Below are 14,502 nucleotides of genomic sequence, written 5' to 3'. Positions count from 1 at the left end.
CACTGCTATTTATTAGGTCAGAATAATCCAGAATATCTAAAACCAATCTGATATTGTTATATGTCTTTTGGGCATAAAGCCAGATTGTGTTTCATAAATAACGAGTCAACAACCATCTTAAGTCTGTTAGCTAAAATTAGAGCAAATATTTTATAATCATCATATAAATCATCAATAAACTATTTGGTCTTCAATTATCAATCATTAAGAGGTCCTTATTTGGCTCCAAAAACAATGTGGTCAAACCTTGATTCATCGTAGTGGGAAGTTGTTGGTTTTCCATCTTCCATTGGTTTTAATTTTGCACTCCAGTATGAACACAAATCCCCCAACACGAGGATCACCACAACATAACCTAACAGACCTACACCTTAGTTCACAGATTCACTTTGTCTAAGGTTTATTTCTGGGACTTCGCACAATCCAGGAGCAAATCATGAATACATAATGGACTTACATTTACAACATTATGAATGAAATGTGCTCTATCTGGAAGCAGCGGGTCTCCCTCCCCCTTCAACAGGTTGTGTGTGAGACTTTAAATCATCAAACTGTAAATTATACATTTTAAATTGTTATTGATCCTTTACCCCGAGTCCTAATGTGTATATTTATTTTCTTACTCTTCTTATATTTATTGTTTGTTTACTTGCATTGTTGTAACTGGAGCCTCGTCGTCTCGTTTCTCTGTATGTAGCGGAGATGACAATAAAGTTTACTTTGACTTCAGCAACAAGCAAGCGCACCGAGGGCTCTCGCGCTCACTTAACGTGTATAGAATTAAAAAAAAAACATCGGTGTAAATTATAAGTCTGTATCATAATGTCTGGTGTTTTCGTGTTTGTTGGTTTGTTTTTATTTTGCTTTATTTTGCGAGTCTGTTATTAGATGCCGCTCCAGCCGGTCAGACAATCCCCCGCCGCGGTTAGGAAGCATGTAGCGAGGCTCTATCTATCTATCTATCTATCTATCTATCTATCTATCTATCTATCTATCTATCTATCTATCTATCTATCTATCTATCTATCTATCTTCGCATCTTTCCTTCACGTCATGACGTTTTTCATCCGTGTTAAGGTAAAGTGATCAGGAAAAGGAGATAGGAGGGACTTCTTTCTGGTGCTTGCCCTCAACTCTCGTGCTGCCCTGTCTGCGCTATTGGCTTCGTGTCCGGTGGAATACGCCGGAAATGGGATGGGTCTACAGATAACCACGTGGGTTTCTGCTCCCTGCTTCCAGCTTCACCCCTTCTCTCGGTTTGTGGGTTGTAGGGTAAGAACTGAGCAAACTTTAATGTCAGTTCGGTTAGTCTTGGGTAGATCCTGAATGTGCAAAGCGTGAAACACTGCAACATCCGACCCGTCTGAAATAATCAGAAACCCATCCCCGCATTGACACCTACTGGCCATTTCGGCTACCATTACATGTTGATGGATGCTGCTGAGTGACGCAGACGAGCCCTGCACAACCCCAACAAACTACTTATTATACCAGACTGTCAGTAGCTGCGGTCTACACGTTTTGGAGAAATCCCGCAAAACAAGGAAAGAAAAATACTGAGACGGTTAAAGACAGAAAACTTTGTGCTTCAGCAAAATATTCCATCTTTTATCGTTTGTGTTGCTCAGAATAAATCTATTTAGAAGTCAGTTTATGATGCGAAACACACAGAGAAAGGATGCTGTGTTTACTGTGATAAGCACACAGGTTTACAGCTGGTTTTGCAACGTTGCATGTGTTTGGTTGACTTTTAGCTTTCTGTCAGTTCGTGTCATCGGGTTTGTTCTACACACTGCCAATAAAAGCCAGACGCTGGCCTAGATAATTCTGACAGATCGTCAATTTCACGCACATCTTTAAATCCTCCTCTGCTCAGCAGCCTCTGAACACAAGGAAACCTTCCTGTACTTCACTCTGCTGTGGATTTGTTTATGATATATTCACACCGGAAGCGCATATCGTCACGGCTGCGCAGCGCGTGGGTAACGGGTTAGCGTGACAATGACGTCAAACGATTCGGCAATTTCTTTTCAGGTGAAAGTAGAAAAAAAGAGCGGATGGAGCCCGAGCTGAAGATTTCATCCCGTGTTGTTTAAAAGCAGAGGCGCGTTTATTGAGAGATTTGAATGAATTCACAGCGCAGTGTGTGGCTCTCTCCCCCTCTCTCTGCTGATGGGAGTCAATGGAGCTCACCACTCTTTGTCTCTCGCTTTCTGTCATGTGACAGTAGCCGTTCAAATATATTTATATATTTATATAGCTCCATCATTTTGACTTGATTACGCCAAAGGTTTAAGTCCTGGTCACGTGACCTGGGTGTCGCGATCCACGCTTCGGAAGCTGGACGCTGCTCACTGCTGCAGGTCTCCTGCCGTTTATGGTTTACACGCTGAAGGAGAACAAACTGAGGAGCGGAGGAGACAAAAGGAGCGCTGACCGCGATCACTGCAGCTCTTTTTAAAGGTCGACTCTAAAAAGGTCTGCGCATCTACATCGTTATGTACGGCTCATTGTGTGGAGGCAAGTAGGAGAAATGTGTTATCATAAACACTCTCATCTCTTTTTTTTTTTATTCCTTTTAAAGACTTAGATGCTTAGATTATAAAATATAGCACAGGTTATGTGGTATTGCTGTACAGACACGTTTCTACATGTATATGGCTACTAAACACGTAAAATAATAGGCTGGTTTTCACGAGGTCATTAAGCGTGGTAACTGAATCCCACTGGACTGCAGCCAGAAGTGATTCAGGCTTTCAGGTTTGTTTTCACAAAATACACATTCGTTCACGTCCAGATTACACTTCAGTTGTGTGATCAGTTGGGCAGATCTCATATATGACTTTTGAAGTTTGCTTCTTTTACTTAAAGAGGAAGGGGAAGAGAAATTTATTTTCTCTCAATAACTTTGACATCCTCACTCTTTAATTATTTTAGAATAGTTTGTTTTAACTTGGTAGGGATAAATTGATCAGCTTGTTTGTGCACCTGCTGTCACAAACGTCAATTCTGAAGCTATAATGGGGAACCAAACTGCAGTTATTCTGTGTTTACCTGTTAAGACTTTTGGTTTGATTGGATTAAACATTTCCTTCTCAAATATTTCCATCTTGCTTTGACTGCAGCTGTAACAACATTGATTCCAGCAGGATTTGTAAAAAACATTTTGATGGACACACAGAGCTGGACAGCTTTTATTCTGCGGGTTTGGAGAGAGTCTGTGTGTGTCTGCATTCACTTTGTTCCTCTAATAGACAATCAATGTGCAGATGTTAATTCCTGCAGTGACTGCTGTTCTTCAGCCTGCAGAAACCATCCTGCAGCTGCTGGAACAAGTCAATCTTCTTAATGTTAATTTGCGTAGGTTCTTTTTTTTTTTTTCAAGGATCAAAATGGTTGCCTAACAAAGATCTGTTCTGTATCCCAGCTGTTCAGCAGGAGGAGAAGAGTCTGACGGAGCAGCAGAAGAACATTTTCACCCACCTGTACTCAGGTCGGCCACTACAGAGGAAACAATGAGCTCAACACAGAAGGTCAGCACAATATCACTGCTAAGCTACAGTGATATAACTATGTGCACTTTATCGGCTGCTGTTGGTTTTATTACGGTCTCAGGTAACATCAGGCTTAGTGTTGTTATTCTTTCTCAACCTCAGTATATTCACACATAGAGAATCTCTGAAATTAAAACAAGAAAAAAGATCAGACTAAGAAACGGGAACAAAAACATCAATCAATTAAACAATAATTTTTAAAGCATTTTTTAAGTATGGCTCTCTTGTCCTGCATTTTTGCTCATATGTAATTTAGATAAAAGGAGATCATGTTGAAGTCACTGGTGACACTAGGTCGGCCACCATTTGCACCGGCCCCTCCCTCTGCTGGCCCAGTCCTGGGTCTGCCGTGCAGACCCGGTGACATTACCATGCTTTACAGCATTCTTTATTAGCACACACATGGTTGCTGTTCACAATGCACACAGAGCTGCAGCTCTTCCGCTGCCAGCTCAACATTACCACAACCACATGACCCAGTACAATATTTAAGTCGGCGGGCGTGATTACGGATGCCGTGCAGGTGCGTCTGCCTTCCCTGCACGGCACTGCAGGCCACGCCCCTCCACATGGAAAGTATCTCACTTTTCTGTGGGTCAACAGACTCACTGCAGCTGGTGGCAGTCGTCTTTGTGCTCTCTGTCCGTTGAATGAGAAATACCATGGAGAGACTGCTTTGTTGTTTATTGGCAGAAATGATGTAAAGTGGCTCTTTAAAGTTTGGGCGCAGCAGGCATGTTTGTCACTATCTGCTTACTGAAAAATATACTGAAAAATAAAGAGTTATTTCCAACATGACAGAGTGTTGGCTGACTTAGACTTATGTGGTCAATCTTCGTATGTTAAATTATAAGCTCTACATAAGCAGTCTACGTTGTTGCCAGCATTTATGTTTGTGGCTGTCCTGGTGTTTTATCCCCCTCCTGTATCCTGTTTGTTGTGGCCATTATTTTTAGGAGAAACGATATTTGTCTTCTTTGGACATTCCCGTGTGTTCAGTACTTTTCTCAACGAATGTGTCCTTTTATTGATGCCGAGATTAACATTTCTTATATTGAGACCGTGAATTAACTGTACTAGAGAGGCCAGTCACAGTTGTTGCTGTAGTTACATGGCAACTGCAGTCAAATCTGCGTGAGTAAATTGATACAGGGACACCAAGTGCTGGTGTTTTGTTAAATTAAAATACTCTGGGAATGCTCTATATTTCACTGGGCTCATCTAATGCATCACAATCCTGATATACCATCGTTCCCTCGAAGCTGGACAGGAAACTGCAGGATCTAGGACTGAGCAGCTCCCTCTGCAGCTGGATCCATAGCTTCCTGTCTGACAGACGCCAAGTGGTCAGACTGGGCAGCATCACCTCATCCCCCATCACACTGAACACTGGTGCACCACAGGGGTGTGTACTGAGCCCTCTCCTGTACTCACTCTACACCTACGACTGCACAGCCACTAACAGCTCCAACATCATTGTGAAGTTTGCGGACGACACTACAGTGGTGGGTCTTATCACCAACGGTGATGAGACGGCTTACAGGGAGGAGGTCAGCGCCCTGACCCACTGATGTCAAGACAACCATCTCACCCTCAACGTCGCAAAGACAAAGGAGTTGATAGTGGACTTCCGGAGGTGCAGAGAAGTACACACCCCCATCACCATCAACGGCGCTGCTGTGGAGAGAGTGAGCAGCTTCTGCTTCCTTGGTGTACATCTGGCTGAGGATCTTACGTGGTCAGTACACACAAACAAAACAGTGAAGAAGGCGCAGCAGCACCTCTTCTTTCTCAGGAGACTGAAAAGATTCGGCATGAGCCCCCGCATCCTCAGGACCTTCTATCACTGTGCCATTAATAATGGACTGGATTTATATAGCGCTTTTCAAGGCACCCAAAGCGCTTTACAATGCCACTATTCATTCACTCTCACATTCACACACAAGCTACGGTTGTAGCCACAGCTGCCCTGGGGCAGACTGACAGAAGTGAGGCTGCCATATCGCGCCATCGGCCCCTCTGGCCAACACCAGTAGGCGGTAGGGTAAAGTGTCTTGCCCAAGGACACAACGACCAGGACGGAGAGCCCGGGGATTGAACCGGCGACAGATACGCTTCCCAACCCCTGAGCCATGGTCGCCCACATTGAGAGCATCCTCACTGGATGCATCACCACCTGGTATGACAACAGCACCACCTACAACCGCAAAGCTCTCCAGAGAGTAGTGCGGTGCTCTGAACGGATAATCGGAGGTGAGCTTCCCTCCCTCCAGGACATCTACAGGAAGCGGTGCCTGAGGAAAGCGGGGAGGATCATCAAGGACTCCAGTCACCCCAGCCATAAACTGTTCAGACTGCTTCCATCAGGAAGGAGGTTCTGCAGCATCCGGTCCCGTACCAGCAGACTGAGAGACAGCTTCTTCCACCAGGCCATCAGACTGCTGAACACTTCATAGACACCTCACCTTCACTACTGGAACTTCAACATTATGCACGCCATACTGTATATAAATGCCACTTGTTTTGCACATGTCAACTACCAACCACTGTATATTTTATATATTTTATTGTTTTACTCTATTTAATTTGTAAAATATGTATACACACACATAGACATACATATTTAGTATACACATTCGGTAATATGCATACACTCTTATATTGTACATATATTTATTCATATAACTCTCAGATTTAGCCATTCTTATATTTTGCTTGTTCTTATGTTATTGTATTTTTGCACACCTCTGTTGCTTGTAAAGCTCGCACACAAGAATTTCACTCACATGTACTGTACCAGTGTACCTGCACATGTGATGTGACAATAAAAGTGATTTGATTTGATTTGATATATGACCATGACAATCTCTGAAAGATATTCAAATAGTTCACAGAATTTCTGCTTGAATTCTCATCTGTACTGAACCTTGCCTTACTGTAAACATTGTTTTTGACAGCCTTGATTTTGTTTCAACCTTCAGGTTTAAAACTAGTTTGAAGTTTCGGTTTGTTCCATGACTGCATTTCACTCACTGCCTCTGTTTGTATCTCTGTCACTGCAGGACCAACATGGAGCGAGAAGTCAGCGCTCTCAGGAAGCCGACAAACCTCACAGAAGAAAGAGAGAGAAAACATACAGCTGTGAGGAGTGTGGGAAGGATTTTACTGTAAAGTCTAACCTAAGAAGACATCAAGTCATCCACACTGGAGAGAGACCGTTCAGCTGTGACTTGTGTGGAAAATCTTTTAGTTTGAGGAATACCTTAAAGACACACAAACGCATTCACAGTGGAGTTAAACCATTCAAGTGTAACCTGTGTGGAAAGTGTTTTACTCTAAAGAATAACCTAAATAGTCATACGCTCATCCACACTGGAGAGAAACCATTCAGCTGTGACTTGTGTGGAAAACCTTTTAGACAGAAGAGTGGGCTAAAAAATCACCAACTCATCCACAGTGGAGTTAAGGCTTACAAGTGTGATCAGTGCGGTAAATCTTATACTCGCAACGATGCCTTACAGACTCATCAAGTTTCCCACTCTGGAATTAAGGCGTACAGCTGTGACTTTTGTGGGAAAACCTTTAACAACCTTGGACGCCGAAATAAACACCAACGCATTCACACTGGAGAGGATGTGTACTGCTGTGATCAGTGTGACAAATGGTTTACAACATATGCAAACTTACAAATCCACAAAATTACCCACACCGAAGAGAGATCCTATAAATGTGACCTGTGTGAGAAGGCTTTTAAATATCCACATTCCCTGAAAGAACACCAACAGATCCACACCAGAAAGAGACTCTACAAGTGCAGTTACTGTGAGGTATGTATTTATATTGTTATCTTGTCATTTTAGCCTGACTGTTTGGAACAACTCGGCTTATTCAATTGTGTTTGCATGTTAGTAATTCTACTACATTTCAATGGGACACTGGTTGAATCATCCAATTTAGTTTCAGTTGTGAATTTGCTTACATTTTTTGAAATAAAAATTGCATTTTGTAGTACTGGTCATCGTTATGTCTACTATTACTACTGGTAGAATTTGTGACAAAGGGCAGCGAGTCCAACACCCATCGGGAGTGAGTCTGACTTGTTGCCGGTTATATAGACTGTTGTTTAAGGATGCAATGGATTGAATTTATGTGTCTGTATGTGTAGTAGGATTTCAACAGTACCATATTCCTGTCCTTCTTGTCAGGTGGACCCAGCAGTCAGATCTATTTTTGCCTTATTGCTGTATTGCTGCAGAATTGTGTCAGTATTAGAGTGATGTTATTGTGGAATTACTGTTACTTGTTGTGGTACCACTGTATTATTATATTGTTATTATCATGGTATAGGATTGGGCAATTTGCTTGAAAGTTCAGTTGTTCTGTTGACCCCGGTGGCATCGCCAGTGAATGAGGGTACCAGTGCCAGGAAGCTGAGGAGTCTCCAGTTTTGGTAGTGATCTGTAACATAACCTAAATGTTATAATTGAAACCATAAAAATGATGTAGGGACTCTTTTCTTTCTTTCTTTTTTTTAAGTGACATTCAGGATAAAAATGTTGAAGGACTGACTTACACTCTCTTTGTGTCTTTGTTTAGAAGGAGAGCGACACAGATGGATCCAGTTCTCAACCCTGTCATCACTGTGGTGGTGGGAAAGAGTTTCATTGTGACCTTTGTGGAAAAACGTTCTATCATCAAAGGAATCTAAAAATACATCAACGTGGACATACTGGACAAAAGTTGAACTACTGCAAAGAATGTGGCAGAGGCTTCCCCACACCTAGTGCATTAAAACGCCATGAACTCATTCACAGTGGGGTTAAAAAGCACGTCTGTGACCAGTGTGGGTCATCCTTCACCACTGCAGGTCAGCTTAAAGCACATAAACGAGTCCACACAGGAGAGAAACCATACAAGTGCACATACTGTGACAAAAGCTTCTCTCATTCAAATAGCCGTATACTTCATGAACAGACACACACTGAAGGAAACTACAGCTGTGACCAGTGTGACAAAAGCTTCAAGAATCTCAGTTCATACTCCAGACACAAACGATCCCACGCTGTAAATAAACAGTTTCAGTGTGACCAATGTGCAAAAACATTCACTTCATTATCTGCTCTGTGCAAACATCAACATGATCATCCAGGGCTGAAATCACTCCCATCATTTGGTCACAGTGAATCCGAAGAGATGAAAATCTCCTCTTCTGGTTGCAGGGACGGACTTAAAAGCCTTGAGATCAGGCTCCACAGAGTTCAGATGAAATCTCCTGTAAAGGGTGTCAGCTAATATCACAGTTAGATCTGATGAGGTAGTGTTTCTGGGCTTGCAGTGAGTAATAAAGTTCAAATGTAAGAATCTGCATATACAGCATATATATAACAAGTATTTTTCCTAGAAGCTCTTCATGCTCCAAAATGTCCCAGTTACATTTTAGTCTCTTCCCTTCAAAACAGTAATATTTGGTGGTAGTAGTACTTGTGTTATAAAGTTGCAGAAATACCTCTTGTGAGTCAGTGAGCGTGCCTGTGTAGCCATTATTTAATTAGGCTGAAGAACACATTCTTATTTGCATTGGTGGCTTGCAGAAGGAAAAGCCACTTGAAGAAATGGGGTTAAGTTGTAATAGATATATTGTATGACTGAGAACTAATTCTGCATTGATTTTGAATATTCAACATGTGGTGAATACTGAAAAGAAGTGTAAGTCTCACAGCACGTATACTCGCATGTTCAGACTTGCTCATAGAGGGAGGGTGAGTGATAGGGATCCATGGAGATAATCCAATAATCAGTGTTTTGAGAAGATTCAATCGTCCTTCCTCCGAACTCTGTGCAGAGCAGACACACCTGGAAGATGGGATTATACTAAGGATTTGCAGTTGGATTATAAAGCAGAGTGCAGGAGGATTAACCATCACCAAACAAATACCATCCAAGAAATGGATCTGTAAGACTTTTCTACTAAGCTCACTGTACTGTACTGGATTGTAAACAGTGAGGAAATCAAGGGACATCAGATGGAGTTGGTACTTTGACATCTTTTTTCATCAAACATGCAGGGAACAACAAAACATACAGAGCATCTATGCCTCCCCTTTTCTTCACACCACATTCTGGTTTTGACGCTCCTACTCTGTGCTGTAGTAAATTCTATTTGACAAGCAGTTTCTGATGCGCCAGAACACGACACCGCACCAGAGTTCCCTTCACCGTCAAGCAGCAAGTCAGAGGAGTGACAGGTGTATTGTTCGTACCGCTCCAACTCTGAGCACTATCTGTTTCAGTACACCTACTTCAGTCAACTGACTACAGGTCAGAAGTGCACGTGGGTGCAGGCTAATAAGAAGTGTTGGCACTCTGGCTATGACCACTAGACTGCAAGGTGTTGACGTAAAAGGACGTGAAAGCAATGTAAAGAGACCCACCTGGATGGCCTCTTATGCTGTGAATGTACATAGTAGTGGTGGATAAGCAGAGGAAGACAGCCGTGGTGAAAGATGTAGCTGTGCCAAGTGAGGAGAACATCAGATCATCCACGCTGGAGTGAAACCTTTCAACTGCCATCAATGTTGCAAGTCCTTTGGTCAGATTAGCATCTTAAGTTTGCATAAGCTTATCTAAGCTAGAGTTAAACCTTTAAGTTGTGCTCAGAGTGGAAAGTTCTTTGGTAGTTTTTATCATGTAAAAAATAGTGCTGTTAGCGTTAATCTCGTTAAAATGACGTTAACACCGTAACTGCACATGAACTGAATAATAATAATGCAAACTGCAGATGTAAGCATTATTGTGCTGACCTTTGTGGAAAAACATTCAGAGTGCCGTGTGCTCTAAAAACACACCAACACATGAACACTGCGCACACTGCTGTGACAAAACTGCCAGACCATTGGGTCAAACTTTCAAAGTTTAAGATCAGGCTTCACAGAATTCAGCTTTAATCTCCTGTTTAGTGTTACTGCGAGAAAGTCCATCAGATCAGTTATGACCTCAGACGTGCTGTCTGGTGCAAGCAAGTATTTTTAAACTTTTAAAGTATTCAGCTAAGTATTAGAAAAGTACCGGGACTGTTAGGATTATCAAGTAAATAAAAAGACTACAGATGTGATGTTTGCTTTGAGGATTTGATCCAGAAGTACAGACAATGAAATTTACCCCGTAAACTAGTTACTTCCTGATAACAGCTGCATTTACACCGTGTTGTACTGGATGCTTCAAAGAAATGAATATGTAGACTGTATGCTAATCTGAGGCTTTGTTTTACATAATCAGATGTTTATAGTCACCTTATACATTTATAAGCTACATACCAAGAAATCAAAATTACTCAGAGTAAAATTTGTCTCCATCCTGATAAAATACCTAAAATTATGCAACACTTAAAGTTACTCATGCATTCTCTGAATTTACTTACACATTACTTAAAATTAACAACAAGAAACTTTTTTCCTGCAAAAAACTGGTGTTTCACATCTTTATTCTAGTGTACCTAATTTTAAATATTTGTGCTTAAAGCCTTTGAGATTCCAGAACCTCAGCAGATGTAGTTGGTTAACCTAGTACATACTTTTTATTTCGTTTCATGGATTAAATTGACTGCATGCATTTTTGTTGTCTCTGGTTTTGGCAAAAGCACAACCAGTTAAGCTTTGCTAGCTGTGTATGAACACTTAACTTGCGGCTTGTCTAAATGTTGCTTTAACAAAACCTTTTAGCAGCATGTACATGTTCATATAGCAGCGCTTAATTCTGTAAGTATTCTAAAAACAGTTGTTTGTAATAAAGGATATGAAGTGTAACAATTAGTGCTAAAGCTTTATTGTTACAGCAATATGTATTTTCTCCACTAGGTGGAACCTTTGCTAACTGCCTGTCAGAACTTAACAGATTTTGAAATATCCATGTCTCCCATTGAATAATGGAGGTGAAAAAACACCTGTCTGAAGCTGGCAGCCAGCATTTGCAGAGACTTCCTTTGAATTGTTGTTATTTATTTATTTATGTATTAGGTCTTCTGATTTTACTTAAACTGTGCAATAAATAGCAGCAGAATTCTGTCAGAACCTCCTGATTCTTGTCAGTGGAGTCGGTGCTGCGCCATTTCTGTTCTAGTTTACTCATGTGAAATGTCCTATAAATGTCTTTGTTGTTTTAAAATTTGAGTTTGTTTTGCTGCATGAGGAGATAAAAGTACAAAAAAAGGTTTTTATTGATCCTATAAATAATAAAATATACACAAAATTAGCTTACGTGCAGTTTTGACTCTGGTACTTACTGCTCAGTATCTTATAAATGTCAAATATGGTTCTTATCAAGTGCTCAATTTAATTTTAATTACAACATCAAAGCTTGAGGTAAATACCCTACAGTATATATATAATAGAATCACTAATGAACTGATTACTTTAATGTTTTTGGCATACAATATGCAGTTATTAAAAATTCATGTCAGTCATGATAACTGTTTGGATTACCATGTATCATATGGCTTGTGAAAATAAAAGGGAAGTGGTTTCAAAGTTAAAGACAGAACACCACTGTGTGGCCACTACCAGCTCCACCACCATCATCAAGTTTGCTGACGACACCGTCGTGGTGGGCCTGATCTCTGATAACAACGAGACGGCCTACCTGAAGGAGATTAGGAATCTGGAGAACTGGTGCCAGAGGAACAACCTCCTTCTAAACGTCAGTAAGACAAAGGAGCTGATAGTGGACTTCAGCACTAAGCAGGAGAGGAACTACCAGACCCCCGTCATCAACGAGTGCCCAGTGGAGAGAGTGGACAGCTTCAAATACCTCGGAGTTCACATCACGCAGGACCTGTCATGGTCCTGTCACATCAACACCGTGGTGAAAAAGGCCCGACAGCGTCTCTACCACCTCAGACGCTTGAGAGACTTCCAACTGCCCTCCAAGGTGCTCAGGAACTTTTACTCGTGCACCATAGAGAGCATCCTGGCGGGAAACATCTTAACCTGGTTCGGGAACAGCACCATGCAGGACAGACGAGCTCTACAGAGGGTTGTGCGGTCAGCTGAGCGCACCATCCGCTCCGAGCTCCCTGACCTGCACTCAATCTACAGCAGGCGGTGCTGGACCAAGGCCAGGAAGATCGTGAAGGACCTCAGCCATCCCAACAACAGACTGTTCTCTCTGTTGAGGTCAGGAAAGCGATTCCGCTCCCTGAAGACCAACACAGAGAGACTGAGGAGGAGCTTCTTCCCGCAGGCGATACGGTCTCTCAATCACACCACCACACAGTACTGACCCACACATACAGTTCTTACACACACACTGGACTTTCTGGACTTTGGTTTTGCACAACACTGGTCACTATATTCTTCATTTCCGGTTAATACTTGTACAGCTGCTGTTATTGTGTATATATTTATTTATATTTAGATTTCTTCATACATTCTTATATAGTTCTATATTGTGTATTGTGTATTTTGTTGTACAGTTATTTTATTTTCAACTTTAATTTATATATTTATCTTTATCTTATTCTTCCCAGTTAAATTTACCCTTCATTCTAATTTGTGTTGTACAGTTATTTCATTTTTAACCTTAATTTATATTTTATTCCTTCCTAGTTAAATTTACCCTTTTTAATGTTTCATATTTATTTCCTTTCTTATTCATAGCCTTTTCCTTTTTTGTTTTCTTTAGGTCACGAGCAGTTGTCCAAGCATTTCACTACATATCGTACTGTGTATGACTGTGTACGTGACAAATAAAATTTGAATTTGAATTTGAATTTGAACAAGCAGGATTAAATGCAGTGATGCATTTTGAGGGAGGAAGGTGATGCACAAGCAGGAGAAACCCTAGTTAAAAATACAGAAGTACAAGTGTGTGTAGTGTGTGTTTTAATATTTTTGTGCAGGGGGATTTCTGCAGTGCCACACAGCAAAATCTCCAGTGTGTCATGGTCCGGGTGTGTGCCACTGTGTCTCCCTCCGAGCTGGCGTCTCCACCCCTGGGAGGGGCTTCAGTGTTTTTGCTGATCGCTTACACCTGTGGGTAATTTAGCCGGGGACTCATAAGGCCAGCGTACTCAAGCTCTCTTCGCCAGATTCTCTGCTAACATCAGTCAGTGCAGGCCACCACCATGATTCCCTATGTATTTTGTGAATCACCTTGCCTCACTGTATGTTTGTTTTTTGTGCGCCTCTCTCTTAGCTACACCTAACTGCCAATCCCTGCCAAAGAGCTCCTACTTGGATATTGGACCATCTGGCAGTCCCACAGGCTATTACTCGAATCACCTACCTGCCTCTCTGCCTCCACGCCAGGAGTTTTTGGATTACACACCCGGACTACTCACCCCTCTACATCATCTCCGACCACCTGTGGCAAGTACGCAGTACGAAGGAGGATTCTGAACCAACAACATATTCATATGTCTCCTTATCCGTATCTGAACATCTGCACTCTGTTACAGTGACCCCGACCTTTTCCTGGATCTAATGTGACTCGCTTTCCAGTCCAGTTCCCGGAATAGCTGTCCCCTCTGACCCGGACCAGATTGTTACTTAGATTCAGTGGTGGAACGTCGTACTTGTCTAACTCACCTTTTGTTTATGAATATTTGTGAAGTCATTAAACATTATTCTTAAAATCTACTTACGTGCTGTTCGGCGTCCTGCATTTGAGTCCTGTCCCTCGTCTAAAACGGTCTCGGCCGTAACACAGTGTTAATTTAACACTGGAGATTTTGCTGTGCAGGACTCCACTTTCAGCCTTTTTTGAATAGATGTGAAAAAAAATAAACGGTGAGCGCTCAACTACTCTGTGAGCTGTGAAGACAAGCAGGTGGTGACAAAACACCAAAATTTAAGCTGGCAACTGCCGCAGAAGAGCAGAAGAAGAATGATGTCCCTCTCTGACTTTCCGTACAGCCTACAGGCTGGTGCAAGCTTCCTGCATTTACCGCACATTG

The 14,502-nt window shown here is 41.8% G+C and overlaps 1 protein-coding gene across 4 annotated transcripts; it reads left to right on the top strand.

Moving 5' to 3' along the window:
• The first annotated feature begins 879 nt into the window (after positions 1-879).
• LOC146567667 (uncharacterized) lies at positions 880-11,983 on the top strand. 4 transcript variants are annotated; one of them, XM_085287626.1, is made up of 4 exons: positions 880-1,272; positions 3,428-3,533; positions 6,617-7,381; positions 8,151-11,983. In XM_085287626.1, the coding sequence occupies exons 2-4, from the start codon at positions 3,516-3,518 to the stop codon at positions 8,844-8,846; spliced, it is 1,479 nt and encodes a 492-aa protein (XP_085143752.1). In that variant the 5' UTR covers positions 880-1,272; positions 3,428-3,515; the 3' UTR covers positions 8,847-11,983. The 4 variants fall into 4 exon arrangements, with proteins under 4 accessions (XP_085143752.1, XP_085143753.1, XP_085143755.1 ...); XM_085287627.1 differs by lacking the exon at positions 880-1,272 and adding an exon at positions 2,030-2,478; XM_085287629.1 differs by lacking the exon at positions 880-1,272 and adding an exon at positions 2,030-2,520 and having other exon boundaries at positions 8,154-11,983.
• Positions 11,984-14,502: the final 2,519 nt, after the last annotated feature.

This window comes from Mchenga conophoros, linkage group LG9, assembly GCF_057382185.1.
Source record: "Mchenga conophoros isolate Kocher_MC1m ecotype Shallow Benthic linkage group LG9, M_conophoros_male_GT1.1, whole genome shotgun sequence".
Lineage (NCBI taxonomy): Eukaryota > Metazoa > Chordata > Actinopteri > Cichliformes > Cichlidae > Mchenga > Mchenga conophoros.
The sequence above is the reverse complement of the archived record's forward strand: the minus strand, read 5'-3'. Positions and strand labels throughout refer to the sequence as shown.